This window comes from Plectropomus leopardus, chromosome 15 (assembly GCF_008729295.1).
Source record: "Plectropomus leopardus isolate mb chromosome 15, YSFRI_Pleo_2.0, whole genome shotgun sequence".
NCBI classification, from domain to species: Eukaryota; Metazoa; Chordata; class Actinopteri; order Perciformes; family Serranidae; genus Plectropomus; species Plectropomus leopardus.
In genome coordinates this window covers 24,878,411-24,905,143 of record NC_056477.1, presented here as the reverse complement: position 1 = coordinate 24,905,143, position 26,733 = coordinate 24,878,411, and the positions used below count along the sequence as shown (strand labels likewise).

Sequence of the window (26,733 nt, the reverse complement as noted above, 5' to 3'; positions counted from 1 at the left end):
TGCTCCAAAAACCAGCGTTTAACTAGCATTTCTTTTTGCTCCTGTATAATCGGAGAAAAATATTGCTTTGCATTACACTGCTGTGATGATGAAAGGGATAGGCTCCGATGATTTTGGCAAGAGACAAGCAGCACAAGCAACATTCTGTAAAACTATGATAACGATCAGTAAAATGTGAATATGCATCCACTCAGTAAGTGTTAAAACCCCACTTTCAGTCTCCGTTTTTTTTTTGGATGTGTTTTGTTAGTCAAATACATTCAAATGCCTTTTTTAAATAATAGGTATATAATGCTTATCTGCACAGAGACGTCATATGATCAGCTTGTATGGCTTATCCATGCTAAAAGGAAAAATGCAGAAGTACCCGGGGAAGTACATGATCTAATAAATTATTTAGATACTGTAATGTGTGTGTTTGTTTGTGTGTGTTGGAGGTGTGTTTGATTGCACCTGACAGCTGTACTAACAGTTATGTTGTCATAGTGCTAATACAATTAAATAAATATTTCACACATTGCACATTGCAAAAAGATGACAGCAATACATCTGTTCTCCACTGCATTAGCTGCATATTTTGTTGGTTGTTTGGCTAATCCTACTTAAAGTTGCTTTAAGTTGGATTTTTAGGGAATCTCTTAGCTGAAAATAACCTGTAGGAGAAATAATGTTCATGGCAATGATTTCAGTAGTTTATAACTACCTGAAAATAAGAATCCTTGTGCTTTCTTTACCTTAAAATGAGCGGTTAATATCTACATATGGAGTGGGTCCCCCTCCACGAAGACTGGCATGTTATTTCAGATTCAAAATTGGATTTATAATTAAGCAGTTATTTTACTTACAAGAAAATTGCTTTAAGAAAAACCCAACATTGGCTCCAGATAGGGCCATTTGCATTTTTGTGTTGGCCACCATAGTTCTCCTACCACATGCTGGAAGTGTCAGTACTACACTGTGTTTTTTATATGGCCGAAACAATAGCAATCTGACACATTAAGCAAGATAAACCCTTGTTGAATGTCATTTAAAAGAAAAAAAACAAAAGCACATCATTCTTTGCAGTTCTCAAATAATTCTCTTTGAAGCTCAGAGGGTTAACCATTGGATTTTCAGGACCATGGTCAGCTCAGGGCTCAACTGCAATTAATCTTACAGCAATTTCATCAAATACTAACAATTATAGGCCCAGTGCAAAGCAAGAAATGACCAGAACCAGTGTAAAAACCTGTTGAAGTAAACTATATTGATAGACTTGAGAGACAAATTCAGTTAAAGGCAATTCAGTGATATCTGGCGCACGTAAACATGAACGCAAACATTCACAAACACATACACAAAACAGTTAATTTGTATGTCTGATAAAGTAGAGCCACGTAGGATGCAACGATGTATCAAACATTGCAGAGAAAAAAATGGAAACTATTCTTTTGCGCTTTTTTTTCTTTCCATTCGTTTCCTCTTTTAACGTGCGTTTTGATTGGCTCTTCCCGGAGCTTCTAGCCAATCAGCCTCCGCCTGCTATGGAGGAAGGAATAAATGCAAGATGGCTCCTCATATAAAAACAGTCTTCTGGGTCGCCCTCAGCGTGCTACAAAATAACTCTTTACACCTTATTAGGTTGAAATATTTATCCGCGAAGAGTTCTGAAGGGTAGCTTCAGCTATAGATTGATGTGCGTACGGTACTCGGCGATATTTTGTGGGAGAAGATACCGAAGAGACAAGAGGGATAACTTTGAAGCCATGAATTGGTGGTGAACTCTCGGCTCGGTAGACACAGTCGGGCTGGTCAGAAGCGCACAGCCTGGGCCTCGGCTAGCTAGCGTTAGCTGCTAACTAGCTAATGACTTCAGCTAGCTACTGTTATCCACCGCGTTGGAAACGTATAACAGCAGAAAGGAAAACGTCTCAAATTACTGGCTGCCTGTTGAATGTGGGGCGTGAGAAGCCGTAAGATAATTGACCATGGCTGTATCAAGGTAAGACTGGCTTACCCTTTATCCGCCTGGCTTTCCATGCCAATTAGCAGGCTAACCTGCTAATGTGTGCTAGCTTTCAGTTTGGCAAAGAATGGCATGGCGACGGCCGACTCACGTTAGCCAACAAGCTAACACAGTGTAACGTTAGAGTGTAACTTAGTCACTATTTGTGGCACTGGTTTGCACAGTGGGCATATAACTCAGTTGGTGCTCATGTTGATTGCGTGAGCGAAATTTCTGTTAAAATTAATAGCACGTTCCAGTGTTATAAAGCCCTCTGTTGATGCTTTGCTCTTTAATACAGATTAACTAACGTTATTGTGAAGTTGCGTACGGAAAGCCAGTTTGCAAACACTAGATATCACCATATACTACATGTGTTGAGTTATAATTTTGGTGGTAACCTTAATGCTTAGTCACAACGTGCAAAGTTAAACACCCTAACATGTCAAGTTGTATGTGTTTGCAGTCTGTCCTCGATGCTAAAGTTGGGCAATCTTAAATCTCAGCATGCTGGATAATGCTTATCTTTGGCTAATATTGTTTTGTTAACTTGGCCAGTAATATCCCTTGTGATTGTTGTTGTGATTGTTTCGTTGATAATTCCACGTGGTGTCAGCTGTCTTCTTTTGCATAGCAAAGCAGGCTCATTTGTAGTTCAGCTTAAGTATTAGTGGTACCTGGGGTCACGCCCTGTATATCTCTAATCCACTTCACTTTATTAATAGTCCTCTAATGTCCTCAGTGAAAGACCAGGTTCATAGACAGGTTATGCTGGTGCAAAACTACTTGATGATAACTAATGGTTTTATCTGTACAAATAAATATGAGTGGGTTGTCTTTGGAGCTTTTGCTATACTTTTTTTAATTTAATGAAAAAAAATGAAAAAAACTGTATTAATGTAACCAAACAAAGATACAGACAATATATTCTGGCCTTCTCAGTTTATCCAAAATTTAGTCTTTGTGCATGACAGCACTAAAAATAAAATTTGAGAAGAGGAACCAGCATGTTCTTTGCTTAGTGGCTTGCATTGTGCATGGTCTTTAATGTTTCTGTTGTTTAATGGTTCTGTTTCAATTGTCACCTGTCTTTAGACTTGACCGCTTGTTTATCCTGCTTGACACCGGGACAACACCAGTAACCAGGAAAGCAGCAGCCCAGCAGCTTGGAGAAGTGGTCAAACTCCACCCCCATGAACTCAATAACCTTCTGTCAAAGGTTGGTTTCATAGCTTTGTCCAAATTATTTCATGAGCCTTCCCAGGATAATGTCAACTGAGGCATAATTTGCTGCTCCTGCAGTCAAATTTGTGGAATATCAATAATGTGTAACTCTTGTTTGTAGGCTTAATGAGCTGGCTATGCCATATTAGCACCATAATAGCATTGATTTTCTTTAATGTTATTCTGACCTTGTATCTGAACCATCCGAACATCTTGACAAAGAGGCAAAAAGCAAGGACATAGATTGTATTTTACTTCTCTTTTCCTCTCTTCATAGGTCAGATGGTTTTCATTTAAGCTGCATTTGTTGTAAATCAAATCTACTTTCTGTCAATTACCAGGTCTTGACCTACCTAAGGAGTCCCAATTGGGACACTCGAATAGCAGCAGGCCAAGCTGTAGAAGCCATTGTGAAGAATATTCCTGAATGGGATCCAGCACCCAAACCTAAAGAAGGTGAGCTTTTGCATTGTTATTAAAAGGCTCCGAGCGCTAACGTTTACCTTGGGTTTAGTTGCAACACATATACTCAGTCTGTTATGTGTCTGTGCTCTTTTTCCTATGGCGATATGGATATGGATTTTTTCTTACTACGATGGAAAACAATGATTTGTTGTTCATTACAGTTTCAGTAATATCCTTTGTCTACGTTCATCACACAGTTCTGGGTCGCTTGCTTACCAGAGCAGCTCCCGTTTTCGTCTTTGCCATTTCTGGCACGGCAGCCTTCATTGTTGATAGGTTGTCACTTGTGATGTGTAACCAATCAGATAATGCTGAGGGCAGGACATTGAGCGAGACTACAGAGTGAGGCTGCATCAGAAAAAAAAAGATTTTCGCAGAAGCAGCACATGACCGTGGTATTGAGGCGATGCAGTCATCATCAGTCCTACTTTTACCTGGCAGTTAACAGATGTTACAGGTAACTTAGTGGCAAAAAATGTAAAAAAAAAAAAAAAAAAATACAGCCACAATTTTGATTCAGCAATAGCTGATAACATGTAGATTCTACTGCATTTTTATCAAACACATCCCAAACTAACATTTCAGATCACTAAAACAGCAGGGAAATTGTTAGTGCTTTCCCATCTGTTTGAAAAAAAAAAAACCCAGTAAAATTGTGCACATTATGTGTAAATTATTTGCACATGATAATTAATGATGAAAGGTTGCACCTTTTGGCAAGAAGTAGCCCAGTTACTCCTACTACTACTGAGTAGGTTAAACCCAGCTTTGTTCTCTCCTATTGTCTCTGATTGTATTTCAGTGTAGCCAAACACATAATTAAGATGTGACATGTTTACACTTGACTGTGCGATTCTAAAATGGGGACGTCATCATGGCTCATAAATGCTACATGTTGACCAACCCTTACCTCAGCATTTCTTGAGCTTCAACACTGATAAACCAGTATTCTTTCATCACAAACTGACACCAAACATTTTTATAAATATGGGTTTTAAAACGGCACCTATATCGCGTGATCAGCTGCTGTGTTGATCTAAAGGAGTTCTCACATAAAGAGAGCATCAGAGAGAAAGTTTTTTAATGTGTTGATGAAGGGCATTAGTGCGGACTTGACCTCAGATGCATAAAATAGTTAGGGGGATAAATGTGCTGTTATTACACTCTTTTATGTTTTTTTTAATTGTAGAGTCTTGTGAAGACCTGTCTCCAGAGGACTCCTCCTGTGACCGGTTGAGTTTCTACCACTTTGACATCTCCCGCCTGCTCAAACACGGGGCCTCTCTGCTGGGATCTGCCGGGGCTGAGTTTGAGCTGCAGGATGACAAAACTGGTTTGTGGAAGATCTTTTTTATAACAATTATCTCCACACCGTTACACTCTCACCCACATACAGCAAGAAAGATAAATTGTTACATTGTCTTTATTCTTAATGTAGATTGTAACCCATGGAAAGAAAAGGCATGACTCATTTAAACCACAAATACAAGAGTAGGGTGGTTTTGGTTATTGTGTGGTCTTTTTGGGACACAGATGACTGGATAGTTTTGTCTTTGATTGCGTCTGACGTTGAAGCATTTGAGATAATTTGAGTCTGTACTTTCCAACCAGTTGGTTTTGACTTGAAGAAAGGGATTCTGCTATGGCTTTTGTTTTCTAAGCAGTCTTCATGAACTAAATTTAATCCCTTTCCCTTAAATCACACACTTATTGTGAAAAATGAGACTGGACGACAACATCAAATCAGTTAATCAGAAGTTGTTTCTGATACAAATGCGTCACAATAAACTAAACTATTAAGCAGTGAATTTGAATTTAATTTTAAGAGAAAACCACACATCCTCATCTTTTGAAGGTCATTTGAAGTTCTGAGTTCTGTTTTTCTCTCTGTGATCTGATTTCACTTCTCATTTGAGATCCCCTGTACTTTTAATCGCGCTAAATTTAGCTTGTATTCGGTGATTTTCAGATCTATAAATTATACTGTTCTGTATTTATTTGTGGCCTTGGCATTAATCATGTTTGCTTGCTACCTGCATTTAGTTCCTGAATGACACTTTGTTGTTCTACACATACTCAGTATTCCTCACAATGTACTCGTTCCTCAGTGTGTCTGAAGTTTCCCCCAAAATCCTGTCATTTCTTGTCAGGTGAGATGGACCCTAAGGAACGTCTGGCCCGCCAGAGAAAGCTCCTTCAGAAGAAGCTGGGTCTGGACATGGGTGCTGCTATTGGCATGGACACGGATGAGCTGTTCAACGATGAGGATCTAGACTATACCTGCCAATCCAGTGGGCTTAGAGCGCATGGAAGCAAATCCACAGCTGGATGCAGCTCCCGCAACCACGTGGTGAGTCTAATTTTAGCTTTGATTCAGCAGATGTTTGAGCATGCTTCTTGTGTGCTGTGATTCACTCAGGTTCTTATCGCAAATTGTAGCCTTTGATTGACTGAAAAGTTGAAAATTGGGTAGTAAATAGTCAGAAAGTTGGCACTTGTTGTCACGGCTTATGTCAGCAGTTGAATGTTGACCTGCGGCGCTACATCATGGCCTTCCCTAACATAGCCAAAAGAAGATGGACTATAACTTGGCTCACAATGACAGAGGCTGTTGCTGTGCAGTGCCAAATTTTATTAAATTCATACTGATTCAGCTGTCGTCTTCTCTTTAGCCTGACAGACATTTCGTGAATCATCCTTTTCTTTGCCTCTCTTGAATCAAACCTTGGTGGTTTTTGTGTATCCAGTTTTTGTCTTGGATCATGCTGTCTGCTCTTTATATCTTGTAGTACTGTGTGCCGTATCTACTGTGAGGTGCTGCTCGCATTTTAAGTCAGAAGCAGACAGGGTGTGTCTGTTTATAATTTACTCTGATCCATATGTAAGATGTCAAACATGCCATTAATAATAAGTGTATAAAAGCTTGTATGGCATCAGCAGCTGCAGTTTAACAGGCAGTATGGACATGATCGGGCTTTATTCACTGCTAGCCTGGTCTGCACAATGTAAAATAATGATTATGTCTTGTGGATGAATAGGGAGGGAGAATGCAGTTAGGCTACAAGAATTGCTGTGATTTGGAGGAAGTTAGATTTACTTAAAGCAGTTTGCACCACATGGAGATTTGTGATGCTCTGAGCCAGGCGTACTTTGTTAAATGATTCCTTTAGTAATCTTTTCAACATTATGGAGCTTCTGACATTGCACTGTATGTATGTGTCCAGTTAAGCCTTAAAATGAGAAATCAACTCCACTGTTTTATTGTCAGCCCATTCAAGCAGCCGAGCTGATCGACGCAGAGTTTCGGCCTGGCATGAGCAGTCGTCAGAAGAATAAGGCGAAGAGGATGGCCAAGCTAGTGGCCAAACAAAGATCCAGAGACATGGATCCAAATGAAAAGAGGTAAAATGATGCATTCTGTGTACTTGCAACATGTCCTGTTTTATAATGACTGGAAACTTTGATCATCATACAAACATTTTCTATTCATCTCTTAAAACCCAAGTAGAAATCATTTACTTGGCTGCTAAACAAGAGTATACATATTGAAGGGTCTTCCTGTCATGTACAACAGAATGTGTAATTCTTAGCACGAACATACTTCAAGTTTTGAAGGATTTGACCCATTTCTACTTGACAAATGTGGACCTTTTTATATATGTAAAGTTTAATGTAATAATAACATGATTCCCTTTGATCTCTTTTCTCATTAGTAATGACAGTTTTGAGGGTGAACCTGAAGAGAAACGAAGGAAAACCACCAACGTAGTTATTGACCAACCGGCAACAGAGCATAAAGTCTTAATCGACAACGTTCCAGATAACTCCAATCTTTTAGAGGAGGTGAGAAATTGAAAGCAATTCAATAATTCAAATATGTCAAGTTCTGAACCACTTAATTGCTATATATGGTGTAAAATAAATCAGTTAACATTTGTTTCTGATGCAAATGTCTCATTGCTGTGTCTTTAGATACATGAGTGGCCTCTGGAGAGCTTCTGTGATGAGCTCTGCAATGACCTCTTCAATCCCTCATGGGAGGTAAAAAACAAAACATTTTTTAAATGATGTGATAATTAATTTTAACTGAGTTAAAGGCACAATCTGTGAACTCCATTCTAACACCTTTCTATATGACTGTGCAAAATAAAACAGTGAAATTGTCATGTTTATGGTTTTTCCAGGTTCGTCATGGTGCAGGCACAGGTCTCAGAGAAATCCTTAAGTGCCATGGTGCTGGGGGCGGGAAGCTGGTGGGAAGCACTGCAGAACAGGTTTGTCTTAGCCTCATTTTCAGGTTTTTTAACATTTCTGTGAGAATTAAAAACGACGCAAACTGTCTGACATTTTGATGTAGATGCTGCGGCAGCATCAGGAGTGGATCGAGGACCTGGTCATCCGGCTGCTCTGCGTCTTCGCTCTGGACCGCTTTGGAGATTTTGTGTCTGATGAGGCAAGTCTTTTTTGCTGGACAGTGCAACAATGTCTACTACTTATTTTTGAGACGTGCAAAATAAGACACGCAGTGTAGTAAAGGTGAGGACGTGTAACCAATCATCCCGATTTACTGTGTTTGTGATTATTTATTAAGGAAATATGCAATCTGTCAATCATTTATTTTTATGTCAGATGGAATTACACAAGATACATCTCCCAGCAGCTCCTTTTAACTTGTGCTCTGTTATTTAGTCATATTTTGCATCTTCATACGTTGTCTGCTTAATATTTGCATAAGACAGCGGTTCACAATTGTCTGTCTTAAATATGACAATTGTGTGCCAACCCTCTTTGATGCATGACAGCTACCTACTGCAAATATAATGTTGTGATGAAGTGTTTTGTTTTTTTCCCCCTTATCACTGTGGTAACTCTGCAGAGCAGCAGTAAGCTGGCAGAAAAAGGAAGTAGTGCATTTTAAAAAGATAAGACAGAGGGACTTTTACCTCTCCCAGCTTAAAATGTTTGTGTAACATTTCCTTGTGAAACATTTCTTCTACTACTTGTCACATTTAAGGCACGTCAAAATAACAGACATCTAGCAGTTTAATATTATACAACAACACAACCTAAAAGATGGAAACTCAGCTCTCTGCGTTGGAGGTTTCAGGTTTCTTTGTTAGAGTTGTGACAAAGTAAATTCCCCCTTCGCGTTTCTCATATTAGACAGCGGTTGGCTTCCGTGTTAGTCACATGCCTAACCTAGCTTGCCCAGACATTTGAATGTCAGATTTTAGGAAAGTGCACAGATATAACCCCCCTCCAGTAGTGGAATGTGAAAACACCTCTCCAGTGACAAACTTTGCACAGATACAATCAGTGTAATCAAGTTCAGACATTTTAGGGGACATAAACAGAGAGAAAAATGGTGAAGGGGGGGACTTACGTTCAACCAGAGAGGAGGCACTCACCAGTAAACATGAACAAGTAAGATGGAGGGCTCACACATCCAAAAAACCTTTACGGGTGCTGAATCAAAAAATCAAACCCAAGATCTGCACACTGTATTGAAAGTAATTTTTAATTATGCAACGTTTTGACCTAACAGAGGTCTTCATCAGGCATTCTCAATACCCATTCTACTAAAATACCTAAACCTAAAATACCATATGTCTTTCAGATCCAAACAGTGCACAGTTACAAATTACTGTTAGCTTTTAATACTGTGTGCAGATCTTGAGGATCTTGAGGGTTGCACTGGTTAGTAATATAGGCTAGCACAAAGCTCGCTCGACTTAAATAATGACTGTTTCTCTCCCTTTGCCAGGTGGTGGCTCCTGTCAGGGAGACGTGTGCGCAGACACTCGGCGTGGCCCTTCGCCACATGAACGAAACGGGTGTTTCCATGACAGTAGATGTCCTGCTCAAGCTGCTACAAGAAGACCAGTGGGAAGTCCGTCATGGAGGCCTGCTCGGGATCAAGTACGCCCTGGCTGTCCGACAGGTACCACCTGCTCTGTGTGTTATATGATGAGCTGTTAAAGAAGCATAGCAGGAATGAATTCAATTTGAGCTCAGTATGGTCACACTTATAGGTCGTGCTTTTTTTAAGCATGTTTTCCTCGTGGGAGATGTCACTGTAAAGGTCATTCTGTCTGATCTCATAGCCATACATCTATGATGATATCATGTGTCTTTTCCTTGTGTCAGGACCTGATCTCTGTGTTACTGCCCCGGGTGCTCCCTGCCATCACTGTGGGCCTACAGGACCTAGATGATGACGTCAGGGCCGTGGCAGCTGCGGCCCTCATCCCTGTGGTGGAAGGCTTGGTACAGCTACTGCCCAATAAGGTCTGAGATGTCATAAAAGCGCCTTTTTAAAAATATATTAACGCTGTACCAGACTCAGAATTATGTCAGCTGAATCGGATTTGGCAGTTCAACACAAACATTCGATGACTGATTTTTGTTTTCTATATGAAGTTTGAATGGGCTCAGTGGGACATTCAGTGTGACAGCAGCATTCATTTTATATAGTAAACAAGCTAACGGCACTAACGACAGGTCGCAAATGTGCAAACAAAAGCCAGAGATGGAGCATATTAACCCGTTGTGAACTGTAATCTCACCGCTTCTAAGCAGAAGAGCCAAGTATCTCCTCTGTATTAGCTGCTTGAGTCAAAGAGAAGTGTGAAAGTCAACAGCGCTCACTTTGCAGCAAAATGTGGAGACCAAAACATCAGCACAAAGCACACTGACTAGCAAAACAAAAAATAAAACGACTGCTTGACTTGAAGCAATCTCAGTCAACTGATGGGTCTCCGACTGGATTTATTGTAGGGCTGCCCGTTTAAAGTCGGAGACTGGAATAATGTCGGACTTTAAAGGGGCAGCCCTACAATAAATCCTCATCAAGTTTCACTTTGTGTTGGAAGTCTTTCTCCTGCAGGCAGTTATCTTTTTGCATTTTCCTCATTTTGGAGGTCCTAATATAGCGGTGCAATTCTGCGTGTGTCTCTCAGGTACCCTTCATCGTGAACACACTCTGGGATGCACTTTTGGACTTGGACGACCTCACTGCTTCCACCAACAGCATCATGACATTGCTGTCCTCGCTGCTCACCTACCCTCAGGTCCGCGAGTGCAGGTCAGTGTCATGGAAGTTCACACAATAAATACCACCTCAGAATCATAATTGCGTGGGGTTTTTTTAAATTATGGCAGACTCTAAAGAGACACTATGTTGTAATTTACAGATTGTCCAGAACCATTATCAAATGGGACAGACAATGTCAAACTTAACAGGCTCCAAGCTGCAGCATATGTACAAAAGGCAAGAAAAAACAATGACAAGTACAAGCATGGAAGGCGGTTCTAACAATCATCTCAAAACAATGGGACATTCATTCTTTGAGTTTAAAATACAAGTTTTTTTTTTTGTAAAACGGGAAGTGCATGATTTAATGCTCCAATGGTAAAAAAAAAAAAAAGAATAAGAGGCTTTTGTCTACAGATTTAAATAGGAATTCAGAGGCTATTTTGTTAATAACAGGATCGTATTGGTGTGCAAAGCCACCCTCTTCAAAAAGTACTTTGTGAAAGTGTATCACTTTACAGCATGAAGCCTGCTGTTGGGGTACAGATTTGGTTACTGATCAGAAGAAGGCATTAGCTTGTGTTACACATGAAATGCAATTTTACACATGAGGCTTCACAGTTTTACCAAATGTTAGTGTAATATGCAACTGGCTGCCTGATTTGTGTCACTCCCCTGCCAAAAAAACAGTGTTAATCTATTGAAGGGCTGGTAGAATTTAAATCCACCAGCCACAGTGACAGTCTGGAAAAAAAGTTAATGTTCCAACCCTGCTTTAGCAAACACTTGCAAGAAGTTCACAATTGTGACTTACCTTGTATGTTGTCATTAAGCTGAAAGTAGGCAAACGGTCTCGTCTGTGTTCTGTGGTCGTGTGTTTAGGTCAGTATCAGCACTGTGCTAAGAGGTTGGCTGAGCCTCATTTTTACCTAAAATTCCACAATGCATGCCCACTGCTTTCTGCAAACTTTCTAAAAACACATAATCAGACAGGCACACCCACTTTTTAAATCTAGACAGGAATAAAGTTGTAACATGACATAATTTTTTAAAGGGTTTTTTGTACTCTAATATGATGATCTTTCTTGACTGTATTTATATCGACATTTTCTTGTCCACTCTAGCATGCAGCAGTCATTAACAGTCCTGGTCCCTCGGGTTTGGCCGTTCTTGAGACACACAATATCGTCAGTAAGACGGGCAGCACTGGAAACCCTTTACACGCTGCTGTCTAAAGCTGACCAGGTAAAGCTGAAGAAAAACAGGTGGATATTTATTGATATCTGGCAAAGCACTTGTCAGTCTTTGCGACGTTTGGATTCATAACAGCCAGTGTTTGCGTCAAAGTTTTGTTTTTGTAGTTCAGGTTGAATGCTTGGTTATGTGTTGTGCCCAATAATGGAGTGTTTATGTTTTTTGTCCTTCAGAGCTGTGCAATGTGGATTAACCCGATCCTACAAGATATGCTCCGGCACATCTTCCAGTCCTGCATACTGGAGAGCAATGAGGAAATCCTTGAACTCATTCAAAAGGTTTGTTACTCGTTTCATGCCTAAAAATACAGACATTTTTATCTAGTTCCCATCATGAGATTTGTTTATTCTTTGTGCACTATTAAATCTCATCTTTCTTTCCTTCTATATGGATGACCTTTTGGTTATTGCCTTAATTTGTTAATGTGTGTCACTGGGCAGGTGTGGATGGAGCTGCTGTCTCAGGCTCCTCAGCAGTACGTGGTAGCAGCCAGCTGTCCGTGGATGGGCGCCTGGCTCTGTCTCATGATGCAGGCCTCACACATTCCCATCGACCTGAACATGCTGCTGGAAGTGAAGTCCCGCTCAAAGGTTGCACACTTTTATCTTCACAGCTAAATAAGAATTGTTGGCTTTGTTGTATTCTTAGCTGATGTTTTGCATATTTAGTATATGCTGATTGGTCATGGTAGTGTCCTCAAATGCAAACTGGTGCTCCAATCAAAGGACAATAGCTGCTAGTTAGTTGGTAGCAATTTCAGACAGTGAAATGAAGAATATTTTACATCTTAAGATGAAGGAAAATTAATCTTCCTAAGCTCAGTTTCATGATGATGATGATGATGATGATGTTTTATACCATGCAACACATTTCATGTCAAAGAAAAAAATTCAAATAACTAAAAAAAAAAGACTTAAAATTCCGGTTTGACATAGCTTAAGATTGTAGGACGTTTTTGCTGCTGCGATTGAAATGAACAAGTTAATACATATTGTCTTCAAGACACAAGACAAAACCAATAAAGCTTGCTGAGGTTGCTAAGCAACAGACTAGCAGACAGCGTAATGTAATGGAAGAACAGTTCTTGTGTGTGTGTGTGTGTGTGTGTGTGTGTGTGTGTGTGTGTCAGTTAGAGCTTCAGCAACATGAACAGTCTGGGGGAGGAAATAAAAATATATTGGAGAAGCTGCCTTTAACCAAACAAGTAACTGGATCGTCAGTTTATTTAGTGAAATGGAGCCGAACACTGAAGGAGAATGAAGAAATGAGAACCACTTAAATTTGTAGTCACAAAATCAACTTACACATAATAACATGATCTGCAGAGGAGATAAAAAGTTTTAATAAAGTGATGGCAATAAGGTGCTTCTTACTTTGTACGTTCCAAGCAACATTTATAAAGCCACATGTAAAATATGTGGAGGTGATGAGGAAAATATGAGGAACGTAAAACAAACAAAAAAAATAGTTGTATAAAAGATCCAGGTCTGGGCACTCAGGTTGGTTTGAAAAACATAAAAGGCCTTAAAATCATAGGGCTAAAAACATTTAAAAGTACACCATTAAAAAAAATATTTTAGAAGAAGGCGTAAACTGATCTGCGGTAGTTTGAGGGACACCAGAAGCTCTCCTGCTGCCTCTCTTTTTCCACATGACATATATTAGGAGTGCTATTGTTTGAGCTAATAACTAAAAATAATGTTAATGCAACAGGATAAGGCTGGTGCAAAGGCACGTCAAGGGACCAATCAGGTGAAGGAGACGGTCCAGGAGTATATAGCGGGTGCAGAGACGGTGACAGACGATCCAGTGACGAGGGACTATGTTGTTGTTCGTTCTCGCCTCATGGCTGCCAGGTAAGTTTTGATTGTTGCATTGGAAGTTATTAGTCCTGAATCTTGAGATGAACTTGTGACTTTCTCTCTGAATTACCGGATAAATTGTTTTTAAAGACTTAAAAGTGTTTCACTGCTCTCTTTGTGTCTCTTAAATCCAGATTGCTTGGGGCTCTGTGTAGGTGTATCTGTGACCCTCAGCTCAATGCTGCATCTCAGGAGATCCGACCAGCTGAGTCTTTAGGCCATCTGCTGCTCTTCCACCTCAACTCTAAGTCTGCCCTGCAGCGCATAGCTGTGGCTCTGGTGCTTTGTGAGTGGGCTGCACTGCAGAAGGTGAAGAGCTCAGATTCCATGATTGCTCATCGTGTAATACAATTTTTTTGGATGTCGTAAATGCAAAACAGAATCAGGCATTTAGGGCGGAATACATTAATTTACACCTCCAACTTCTTTCAGGATTGTCAGCTGGTGTCGAGCATGGTGCAGCCTCGTCTTCTGGCCATTCTGTCGGAGCACTTGTATTATGATGAGATCGCCATCCCCTTCACACGCATGCAGAACGAGTGCAAGCAGCTCATTGCACTGCTAGCTGATGCTCATATAGACCTGCAAGACCGCGTCAACTGTAGTGTTTTCACCATTGATCAAGCCAATGACCTGGTAGGTTCACCCTCCCTTTTTTGTTTTGTTTTGTCCACATCATCCAGCTGTAATGGATGTTCTGTCCAGGTCTTTATCTCCTGAACTGACAGCTTTGGGTAATGGTTTTGTACCCAGCTGATTCTTGGCTTCAGAGGTCAGTGGATGTTGCTCTCTAACAGATTACTCCCATTCTCCCACCACTTGTTCCCTAGGTAACCACCATCTTTACAGAGTCAACAGCGGGTCTGAACATGAAGTCCAATCAGTGGCACGCACTTGACAGTAAACGACAGCAGGCTCAAGCAACAGTGGCGGAGACCAGCACAGAATGGCAGCAGCTGCACCTGCGCGTCCACATGTTCACAGCCTGTGCAGTGATTAACCTGCAGGTGCTTCCCGAAAAGCTCAACCCGCTGGTCAGGCCTCTGATGGAAACCATCAAGCGGGAGGAGAACGCCCTGATCCAGGGATATGCTGCATCTTTTATAGCAAAGCTCCTGCAACAGTGTGCTGGCCGCTTGCCGTGCCCCAACCCCAAGATCATTAAAAACCTCTGTGCCTCAGCCTGCGTCGACTCTGCGGTCACACCCTCAGCTGCCTGCCCCGTACCCCCCACGCAGGAAAATGCTAAAGGTACGGCTTGTCGAAGGCTTGTTTTACTCAATGTGTTATCAACTAGATGGACTTCAAAACTGGGTTTTCAATGATATTTTAATAATTCCACAGGCTTAAAAATACGCAACAGTTTTTAGTTTATTTATAAAATTAAAAGTATAAGTGTAAGCCCTCCACTTCTCTTATCAGCTGGAAGTGCTTGATACTGATCATACTTCTCTCTTTGTGTTTTCATGCCATTAGGCAGTGGGTTGGAGAAAGATTGCATGCATCACATGGTCAACAAAACCAGAGGCATCATCACCTTGTATCGCCACCAAAGGGCAGCGTTTGCCATCACCAGCAAGAGGGGGCCAGCCCCTAAAGCCCCAAAGACCCCCACCACAGAGCTTCCTCCCGGCAGCACCATCAGCACTGATAATGACGAGGTACAGAACGCTGCTGAAGGACAATGACTTTACGTTTAGCTTACATCAACAACAGGTTGTGGTTGAAGTTTTTTTTTTCATATTGTTTGTTCCTTTTTAGAGCAAGAAGCCGTTCCTGATTCAGAGACGAGGGGCAGAGTTCTCCCTAACAACTATTGCTAGGCATTTTGGTGCAGACTTCACCAAGTCTTTGCCATACCTGTGGGAGAACACGGTGGGACCTCTGAGAACAGTGGTGACTGAAAATCAGTGCATTGGTATGTTGACTGGGTTGATAAGACTCTAATTTTGGATTGACACTGGTAACAGCCATTTGTTAATTTAGTGGTTGCTGTTGAGACAAAAATGTCTGTCTGCACTGTTGTAGTACATTGTTAGACTTTTACCTCAATTGGGGAACTAGGTAACTAGTATTTTAGATTCAAAACTTGAATCAGATTTCTCAATATGATTCATGGCACTCAACCCTGTTTTTTGCTTCTAATTTGAATCAAAGTCTCAAGTATTTATGATCAGTTATAAGAATCTCAGTTCTAAGTTTATTTCACTGAGATACCCATTCATTATCATCCAGGGCTCCACATTTCAGAAAGTGCAGGATGTATGTAGTCAGTGCTGTGAATCACTTTGTGTCTCTTGTGTGATCCAGATAGGCAGATCCAGCTGGAGAGGGGAGATGCTGCAGCTCAGGAACTGGTCAACTCTCTACAAGTGCTGGAAGTCATGGCAGGGGCCATGGCTGCTGAGCTCAAACCTTTGGTAAGACTGATGATCTTCTATGATTTTATAGCACTTGAAGTCTTATCTAACTCTGATCACTCAAAGATTTAACAGGTGTATATATGTTGAATTGCTCCCTAGGATCATTAAAGGGTCTGACACAAAATATTGTTTTTAAAGTAATGCAACAGTATTCAGTCGAGATGATCCAAATTGCTGACATTTTGCTAACAGCTAACTATACACTGTTTAGTAGAAACCATTTCTTCTTCGCTGCTCTGATTTTCAGGAAAACTATTGTTTTATCTCACAATGAAACTACTGTGAAGTTTATTGATGAACTAAGTGGTGTCTAATCGATGCATACACTCTAGTACTCACCGTTACCCAATAGATACTGGTATTGGTGTTAAAACAACTCTACTAATCAGAAGTTCCTAAAGGAAATTATTATTATTATTATTATTATTAATTATTATTATTATTAAATTATTGAATATGTCTCTTTGTTTCCCCCTCTAGCTACTGGAGCACTTACCCCATCTGTTCACCTGCCTGCAGCACCCGTACACGGCGGTGCGTCACATGGCATCCCGCTGTGTTGGCGTGCTCAGTAAGATAGCCATGCTGGAGACCATGAACAGTTTCCTTGAGTTTGTACTCCCCTGGTTAGCTGCCATTGATGACTGCACCAAACAGGAAGGTGCCATCGAGGCTTTAGCCTGTATCCTTCACACAGTGACTCAAATTTTTATTGTTTTCTTAGCTAGGACTATATAAATTCTATGATATCGCAAAATGACTGGTAACCTTAGTAATTGTAAGGGAAAAAACAGTGTTTACATTGTTTAGGTTTAAAGCATTGACCTTGTAGTTGTTGCTGTGTAATTTCTCTCCCGTTCTGTCCTTGACTAACATCTGTCCAGGTGTGATGGAGCAGCTTGATGTGGACATTGTTCCGTACATCGTGCTGCTCGTAGTACCAGTGCTGGGCCGAATGAGTGACCCTAGTGATAGCATTCGTTTCATGGCCACTCAGTGCTTTGCTACACTCATTCGCTTGTTGCCCCTTGAGGTAGGAGCATGCAAACAGACAGTGAAAAAATTCAGTTTTTATGCAATGTTAAGAGTCTCTGCAAAGTTAGTAAATCACTCACTCACACTAATAGCACAGTGTCACCATCCAGTAATTTTACTTTTGTCCACCAGGCAGGTATACCTGACCCTCCAGCCATGTCCGCTGATTTAATACGCCAGAAGGCCAGAGAACGCCACTTCTTGGAGCAACTACTGGATGGAAGAAAATTGGAAAACTACAAGATCCCTGTGCCCATTAAGGCTGAGCTCAGGAAGTACCAGCAGGTGTGTTGTCAGTTTTCAGGGTCCACTGCATCTCTGCCTCCTTTTACAGCAGATAAATGATGCCTTGCCTGTGTTTTTACACCTATAAACAAACTCCTGAAACACTCCAGTGTTTTGTGCCTGAGCTGCCTCTTCACCTTGAGTCTGATCATTTTTCTGCCAGTTTCAGGGATGAGGTTTTGCCTGAAATGCTGCGGGCTGGCAATATATAAGAGACCCTGACAACACATGGTTTTCTTGACAGCGTAAATTTAAAGCGGTCGAAAAGAGATGGGATGTGTGAGCTGGCTCTTTCTAGAAATTTTTGCTACTGGCAGCTCCACTGAGACCAGCCATCCATCTGTTTAATGGAACAGTGCAGAAAGCCAGTTTAAATGTTACTTCCATTGCTACTTCTATTTGTCAACACACTGCTGCCATGTCCTGAACCACAACTGACTGGAGACAATGACCCTCTGTAGTAACAGCAAACAGGATTTAATTGTGGGTTTTTGTGTCATCCTGTAGGATGGAGTGAACTGGCTGTCCTTCCTGAACAAATACAAGCTGCACGGGATCCTGTGTGACGACATGGGCCTCGGCAAGACGCTGCAGTCAATCTGCATTCTGGCAGGAGATCACTACCTCAGGTAGTCCAAACAGCACTATTACTGTTACTGTTGTTTGACTTTCAGCTCAACAGTGTCAACACACTGACTCACCTCATCTGTCACTTAACACATTATACTGCCCCTTTCAACATCACTAATATGATTGTTCCCTCTGTAGTAACTTCACAGCTTCAAGACTTGTAAAAACATTTATAATTGAATAGTTAAAACATGAGTCCAAATATGTAATCCTTCTAAGCAGTTGGTTATGCAGGTGTATGTAGTCATTATATTATTTTTTTACTACTATTAGCTCTGTTACTACAAAATGGCAAAGGATTGAACAACATCACTATAGTAAAATATAATTAAGGCTCTCTCTTTCTTCTTTTTCTTAAGTTAATGTTAACAATTGGCAATGCAGAAAGACTCCATGGGGCCCTATTAATACAATCTTTAGTGCATCGTTTAAAGTGCATGACACAAATGCATTAAGGCATGCCCAACCCCACTTTGCTTGTTAGGTGAATTATCTGTGTGTGTGTGCGTGTATAACAAAGAGAGTGTATGTGTAATAAAATACTGCACCATTCTGACTTTAGACCAGTTTTTTGATTTTGGTCAATTGGTCAATGGAGATTTCTTTCTGCTGCCTCAAAATAGCAATTCTCCAACAAAACAGATTTTGTACATCATTTTAAGATTTAACATAACAGTTTTCTAAACAAAAAAAGGAATAATGAGATGGCATGAAATGCCTCATTAAAGAGAAACCCTAAATGGAAAGTAAAGTTAGGTTATTTTGGCCCGATTAAAAATAGTAGGGAATGTCCTACAAAATGTAAAACTAATTATGTAAAACATTGTGAATATGAAAAGGTTTTGTATAATATGCTATTCATGACCACAAAAAAATTGCAGCATGCTTTGCTGCCAACAAAGACAAAGTAGGGTTTGACAGTTTGAATATCACCAGTGCTCAGTTATTAGTCCCTGTTTTGATGCGCTTGTTTGAACTCTTGTTCTTTAAAACACTCTCTTCTCCTGTATGTTTGATGTGTCAGTAAACATGACTCAGCCTTCTGTGTGTTTGATGTGGCCGTAAACATGACTCAGCCTTCTGTATATTTGATGTCTATTCAGGGTACAGGAATATGCCAAGACTAAGGCCGCAGACAGCAGCCCCCTGCCCTCTCTGGTGGTGTGTCCTCCCACACTGACGGGCCACTGGGTGGACGAAGTGGGCAAATTCTGCACCAAAGAGTACCTCAACCCCCTGCACTACACTGGGCCTCCAACAGAACGAATGCGGTAAAGCTTAGTGCGGCAAAAATAAGTTGAATAAACCTGTTCAGGAGAACTAAGCATTTTTGATGTTAGTTTGAATTGAATATGAGATGCTGATAATAAACAAAGAATGTTGAACAAGTATGCCTCATTTACACCCTCTAACAACAAACCTTTTCATTTACTTTTCCAGGTTGCAGCACCAAGTGAAAAAACACAATCTAATAGTAGCCTCTTATGATGTTGTACGGAATGACATCGACTTTTTTAGGTTCGTATCTTTTAAATTATAATATAAGTCTTTGTGTTTTGGAGGTGCATGCTCAGGTTTTAACGTGCATTTTTCTTCTTTTTTTTTTTTTTTTTTTTTTTAGAAATATAAAATTTAACTACTGTATCCTTGATGAGGGTCATGTCATCAAGAATGGAAAAACAAAACTTTCTAAAGCCATTAAGCAGTTGGCTGCCAACTTTCGACTCATCTTGTCTGGAACGCCCATTCAGGTGAGTCATCAAATAGATTTGGCCTTTTTCCTTTGTTTACCAGCCGGAGCATGAATCATTTTCTATTATGTCTTTTTGCAGAACAATGTCCTGGAGCTCTGGTCACTGTTTGACTTCCTCATGCCGGGCTTCCTTGGAACAGAGCGCCAGTTTGCTGCTCGTTATGGTAAACCAATCTTGGCCAGCCGTGATGCCAAAAGTTCCTCGCGGGAACAGGAGGCAGGTATGTAAATATTTGAATGGTCCGAACTTGTCATTTTTAAAATATTGTGCTTGGTATGTGTCAGAGACTTCTCACGGCTCTGCTGGGTTGTTTTTGTTCAGGCGTGGTGGGTTCTTGCAAATGCCATAAGCAGCCGGACAGATTATCTGTCTCATGTGCTATTGTCAGAATAAAGTCATACTTTCAGCAAACAAGATGAAGTTTTTTTTTTAGTGTTGCTATAGCTTTGAAGGTGTTTTTGGACTATGACACTGACTGTGGTTAATATGGGCTCACCCTCTCAGGTGTCCTGGCGATGGAGGCCCTTCATCGACAGGTGCTACCGTTCCTTCTGAGGAGGATGAAGGAGGATGTCTTGCAGGACCTTCCTCCGAAAATAATTCAGGACTATTACTGCAACCTGAGTCCTCTACAGGTACTTGTTGTCCCTAAATAACTGTCTATCAGACTATCCCTGCACCCACAGGCATCACTCTGTCACTAATTACATTGAAAAGACACTGTTAGTGCCTCAGCTTTGCATGTGTTTTGTCATTGGTATATTATAGTGATCTAGGATATAATAGTTGGTCTACAGTCTTTTTCTGTTGACTAAAAGAAACTAGTAATATTAGCCAGGTAAAGGCCTTCAATATAAGTTTAATGCATCGCAATTGGTTAGCAATATGACTGGTTTCCACAGGAACTCCAACTGGATAATGGCTCAGCCTTGGTGTAACATCGTGGTATGTTTTCTTACTACCTGCAGGTTCAGTTATATGAAGACTTTGCAAAGTCTCGAGCCAAGGCCAGTGTTGAGGACAGCATCTCGAATACCTCCACAGATGACGAGGAGAAGCCAAAACTGAAGGCCACAGGCCATGTCTTCCAGGTACAGATTTTTTTTAGTGGTCATTTATCTTGTGCTAGCAGCCAATGTAAACCTTCTCTGGAACAACAGGTGCAGTGTGGATAAGTTTTGTTTACACTTTACACTTTACACTTTACACTTTACACTTTACCAAAATGCGGTGTGTGCGTGTGTGTGCGTGTGTGTTTCATATATTGTTACATTACCACAACCTGTCCGTCAGTGTACTGCATGATGTGTGGTGAACTTTGCACAGAATGCTTTTTAGTTTTTTGTGTAGTGCTTTGAAATCAAAGTATAAACTGTTAATACTTATTGAATGCTTTTATCTTTTGCAGATGCATCTCATTATGACCATGCAGTAATATTTATTCAGTAATATTAACCTCCATTCCTACATTCTTCAGGCGCTGCAGTACCTGAGGAAGTTGTGCAACCACCCGAGTTTGGTGTTGACTCCGCAGCATCCAGAGTACAAACGCATCACTGAGCAGCTTGCAGGTCAAAACTCAAGTCTGCGGGACATCCAGCATGCGCCCAAACTCTCTGCTCTCAAACAGGTAATGTCCTCAACTGCACCAAATCACCTCCGCTTGTGTGGCCCGATTTGTTTAATCTGCTTTATATAATCCAGAATAATGTGAGTTTGTTCCTAAGTTTTCATAAAACTTCCATGAAAGTGGAGATAAAACCAAAATTACAAGGATTACACACATTTCCTGGTGAAAGAATTGATATAGCAAGTGGTTTTTGGATGTGACCCATAAAATCACATTCATGACCAATCCGGTTGTTTAGCCATGGCATCAATATTATTTTGAGCCTTTTCGCAGAATTGAACTGTACTATAAACCTCTCCACTGTCTCACACTGTGACTCTGTGTTTTCTGTTCTCCAGCTGCTGTTGGACTGCGGTTTAGGAGGCGGTGCAGGATCAGAGGGGGGCACTGAGGCAGTGGTGGCGCAGCATCGTGTGCTCATTTTCTGTCAGCTCAAGAGTATGCTCGATATCGTGGAGCATGACCTGCTGAAACCAAAACTGCCATCTGTCACCTACCTGAGGCTGGATGGCAGCGTGCAGGCCGGCCTGCGCCACTCCATTGTTTCCAGGTCGGTAGATTAATGCAGTTTCTTTGGTTCAGAACTCCATCTAGTGCTGCCTCTTAGTGTAAATATGACCTTTTTTCCTGGATTACAGGTTTAACAATGACCCATCCATCGATGTGCTGCTGCTGACCACCCATGTTGGGGGTCTTGGTCTGAACCTGACGGGTGCAGACACCGTGGTGTTTGTGGAACATGACTGGAACCCGATGAGGGACCTGCAGGCTATGGATCGTGCCCATAGGATAGGACAGGTACACAGTGACATATTCTGTGCAGTGGACCTGTGTTTTCCATATTCCAATAACATTTAGATCATCTACTTTGATCAATTCCAGCTGCATTAGGATGATACTGAATCCAAGATACTTTGTCTCCCAAAGTAGGATGTCGCTTGTTCATTAGTTTCCTTGTTGAATTATTAAATATTGCCTTTGAACAGCCTTGGATTGTGTGACACCGCTGCTCTTGTGTGAAACCAGTGATGCAAAATGACCCGAGTGAAATTAAATTGGCAGCGAGGCACCATCCTGCACATCGAATACATTTAGTTAACGTTGATCATTGTGTGTGCAGAAACGGGTCGTGAACGTGTACAGGCTGATTACACGAGGCACACTGGAAGAGAAGATCATGGGTCTGCAGAAATTTAAGATGAGCATCGCCAACACTGTCATCAGCCAAGACAACGCCAGCCTGCAGAGCATGGGCACCGACCAGCTCCTCAACCTCTTCAGTCTGGACAAGGTGAGACCTCCAGGTGTTTGTTATAGAGACACAGAGAATCCCCCACATGGTAAAATAAATGATATTTTTAAAATGTCAGTGGGCTTAATTTAGGTGCTTATTTGTCATGATGTCAATCATGTAGACCTCGTGGACACCGTGGCTGGTAGGGAAAGGGTACCAAACTCTGTATTTGTAATGGTGCTGACCAAATTACGTTGAAAATTCTGAGCTCAGATTCACATGAAGTCGATCTGTGGCAAATTTCTGAACCGCATTTGAGTGAGAGAGTAACTCAGAGTGAGAATATGTCACCTGCACAACTTGTTCAAGTCCAAGTATGTCGGGGCAATTGCGAGCAGGAAGCGGTTGCAAGTGTGGTTACGCTTTACAAAACCAGACACAACCAACGCTTGCTCTGAGACGCTCACAACAACATTCTCGCTGTGACGGGCTGGAGGTGGTAGGGACAGTTCTGGGCGGGAGGGGGGAGGTAAGGAGGGGTTTTATTTTGTGAGGTGTGTAAAGTGTAGCTGAGGGTTATGCGTTGCTGGCACAGTTGGTAAACGGTTGCCAGTCAGCGCCATAAAGTGGGATGAACCCTGGTTAGCTAGACGCTAGCTTTAACGCTACTTGATGCAGAACTAATCATTCTTTAAACGGTGGGCAGTCCACTCACTGGGCCTGCAAACCCTGGTAAGACGGCTATTTCCCCTGCTTTTTCGTCTTTTGGCAATCATGTGCCTGGTAGATATTAGGGAGGGGAGCCCATTCAAAGGGATTCAAATATAGTATCTATAAAAACGTAAATCTCTTATTAATGCATGGTGTAAATGCATACAGAATGCATTGTGACCTCAGTGTGATTGGATTGATCCACACCACATCTGCAGATTTCTGACACTGTGATGGGATCTCTGTCAGATATAAATGTTATTCCCAATACCTGAAAGTAATAAAAAAACAAATCCACCCAGAAAGTAAAATGGTCAACTAACTGCTACGTCCTGCTAGCTTAAACAAGCCTGGGAAAAGCTATAAGCATCAGCAGTAGCTTGCATGTCTACACTTGCCAAAAAAGCAATTTGGAAATGATGGATGTCATTGCATTGTTTTCCTTAACAGGGAATAAGACTGCCAGCCCAGCCTCACTAATCGTCATATTGATATCCAACCGTAATGAGGCCTTAAACAAGATGAAAAGAGTGCTTAATAATATTAGGTGTGAATGCAAAGCCTGAGGATCAGATGGCAGTATTCAGATTCAGATCACATCTTAATATCTGCAGCTTATTATAGCAGAGGTGCCCTGCTTCGCTGGCCCCAGCTGATGTCAGAGGAAATTATAACACTTTTTAAGGGATATATCATTAGAATTCAGAGCAATAGAGCAGAGGTGCTAATTCACACAGTTAAGAACATGTTTAATGAGCGAAGCTGGTGTTTCAACCATCTCGTAACGACATTTGTCAGGAGCTGAGAGGCGTCGGGAGTACAAACCCAGAGCATGAACTCCACTCTGGTACAGGTTTTATCTTGGATAAAAGTGATCTGCTTAGATGTTGTTTTGTTTTTTCTGTTAGCTCGCATCCTGTGTTACCTCATGCATAATGTGCTGCTATACCTGTAGAACTGAAATCACGTGTGGCTGAACTCTACAAATGTGTTTCAGGGTGAGAAGAGCGAGAAGGGCGAGCAGTCGCCATCAACCTCAGGGAAGGCCTCAATGAAGTCGGTGCTGGACGGCCTGGGCGAGTTATGGGACCAGCAGCAGTACGACACAGAGTACAACCTGGACAGCTTCATGCACTCCCTGCAGTAGCACTGTGAGCCCATGCAGCCTCCAGCTGCCGGCCCAGCAGGACCTGGTCAGAGCCGAGGAGCCCCCGACTGCTGCTGCTATCTGCCCCACTCCCAAGCCCACACCTTAAACAAGATCACCAAAAGGAGTCACTGATGGCTAACAGTTACAGTCAGAAAGCAATAACTAAAACACAGCCAAAACAAGAACTGTAATGATATTTTAGTGCTTAGCTATGCTGCTACAGTGGTAAAACATCCATCGATGTTTTATGTCAGACACCCCTTCATTCCTTGTTGAGAATATAATGGTATGACGATGTACCATCTTCCAGCAAACACCTCCAGTGTTAGTTTACATCATCTACATTAGTGAACAGCAGCGTCACTGCTGTGCACAGTGATGTAGCTGCAGTCTCTCAAGCATAGTGTGTCATAATTATGTTTTATAGTGACAGCACCAGGTGCTACTTTTACAACCTGCCGCCCTCCTCCCACGATGCAGAGTATACAGTGTTAACTGCTTCAGACACCCAGTTCTCCCCCCTATCTGCCCCACTGCCACCCACCCTATCACAAGGTCTTAAAAGCACTGCGATACACAGTCAACACCCTTCTGACTGATGGATACAAACATGTTTTTGTAGGACAAAGGGAAACGGGGCGAGAGTGACGGGCTCGCTGGAGAAACCGCAGGACGTCATCACAGCGCACTGGCTTTTTATAGCACACTGGTGACTGCTGAGTTCACCAGCTGTTTGTGCTATGACAAGATGACTCCCATCCTCAAGGTGGCGCTACTTTTCTCTCGCCCCAGGAGTCTATTAACATGACCCGTGTCCCGTCAGGAGGCTCTGATGGCAGAGATGATCCGTGTTGTGTCCAGCTCCTCCAAATATGGTGTAACAATGAGCTGTGAAAGCACTGCACTCGAAGCAGCATTACAGAGCGAACACGGGGCCAAGCTCAAACTTCCTGAAACTTGTCACCAGTATTTTAAAAAAAAAAATAATAGACTTGTACATATTTCTGTAATTGCTGCTTTTTGTTTATGATTGTGGAATTGTAATAAATTCTACAGACCTTTGAACTACATACAGTAACTGTTTTCTTTGCATGTGAACGCTGATGTCCAGTAGATGGTGTTGTACATCCATGAAGAATGATATTGATAAGACATAAATGAACCTAAAATATGGTCACTGCTTTATCATAGCCATGACCCCCCCCCCCCAAGGAGAAACTTTTTTTTAAAAAATAGAGTTTTGAATTCTGCTTAACACTGAGGAGCGTTGAAGTTAAGATTCTGACTTCATTCTTGATCAGTTAAAGCTATCAAATGGACTTATGTTTCCAATTAAGGATAAACTCTCAGTCTCAACTTTAAAGCCAACGTGGACAACAAGTCCGTGAAAATGCTTGGCAAATCTGAAATTTTATAGAAGCAAAGCTAAAATAACTTAAAATAGACTAGAAAATAAATAATAAAATAATTAGGAAATAGGAAACTGTGGACTGTAGGGTCACTTAACTGACCTCGTCCGACCTCTGCTTTGATTATCCTCTGTAGTCCTAATGCTAAAGTTATAACATTTTCATCTTAAATTTTGGCATCTGATTTTTTTTATTATCCAATTCAAGCAAATGTTTAACTGGAATTATTTTTTAGATCTGAATTTTAGCAACATAAATCTAGTTGGGTTTTTTTTTTTTTTTTTTTTTAACATTTGACACTTACGATTTCTATCTGAATTTGTGAAATCAAAAAACTTAAAAAGGACATGTACATTTTAAAGAGAGAATTATATCAACATTGGATTTTCAAAGTAATTTGTGGAGAGGTTGTTTTGCCAAAGACAGAAACTACTCATTATGTATGCTTTAGCTGCCTCACTGTGTGAATCTTAAGAATTAATCCATAATACTGAAAGGACAGATGTATGAATATAGAGATATAAAAGCAAGTTGCTGGAGGTCGTAATGCAAGTTAGTACTGGTCGGCTCTTCTCTACGGTCTGGTGCATGACAGGGGACAGAGATGACGGAGAGGGAGAGGATGCCATGCCAAAGACCACAAGGTTTCA

General features: G+C 41.2%; 1 protein-coding gene across 1 annotated transcript; it reads left to right on the top strand.

The window, feature by feature from the left end:
* The first annotated feature begins 1,581 nt into the window (after window positions 1-1,581).
* Window positions 1,582-25,744, top strand: btaf1 (BTAF1 RNA polymerase II, B-TFIID transcription factor-associated). The gene is made up of 38 exons (XM_042501939.1): window positions 1,582-1,981; window positions 3,080-3,203; window positions 3,550-3,664; window positions 4,863-5,006; window positions 5,824-6,023; window positions 6,942-7,075; window positions 7,387-7,516; window positions 7,646-7,714; window positions 7,858-7,947; window positions 8,031-8,126; window positions 9,438-9,614; window positions 9,821-9,961; window positions 10,633-10,757; window positions 11,831-11,951; window positions 12,134-12,238; window positions 12,401-12,550; window positions 13,674-13,816; window positions 13,957-14,131; window positions 14,255-14,458; window positions 14,653-15,073; window positions 15,299-15,483; window positions 15,584-15,740; window positions 16,133-16,242; window positions 16,726-16,927; window positions 17,130-17,278; window positions 17,413-17,565; window positions 18,073-18,194; window positions 19,299-19,466; window positions 19,636-19,713; window positions 19,817-19,946; window positions 20,028-20,169; window positions 20,454-20,584; window positions 20,918-21,040; window positions 21,427-21,579; window positions 21,918-22,129; window positions 22,218-22,377; window positions 22,700-22,870; window positions 24,522-25,744. Exons 1-38 carry the CDS (start codon window positions 1,968-1,970, stop codon window positions 24,669-24,671), a joined length of 5,574 nt encoding a protein of 1,857 aa, XP_042357873.1. The 5' UTR covers window positions 1,582-1,967; the 3' UTR covers window positions 24,672-25,744.
* Window positions 25,745-26,733: the final 989 nt, after the last annotated feature.

What these genes read in the sequence shown, in the direction of transcription:
- btaf1 (XM_042501939.1), top strand. An exon ending in GCAGCTCCCGCAACCACGTG is followed by an intron (nt 6,024 to 6,941) that starts GTGAGTCTAATT and finishes TTTTATTGTCAG; the next exon opens with CCCATTCAAGCAGCCGAGCT. An exon ending in ATGGATCCAAATGAAAAGAG is followed by an intron (nt 7,076 to 7,386) that starts GTAAAATGATGC and finishes TTTTCTCATTAG; the next exon opens with TAATGACAGTTTTGAGGGTG.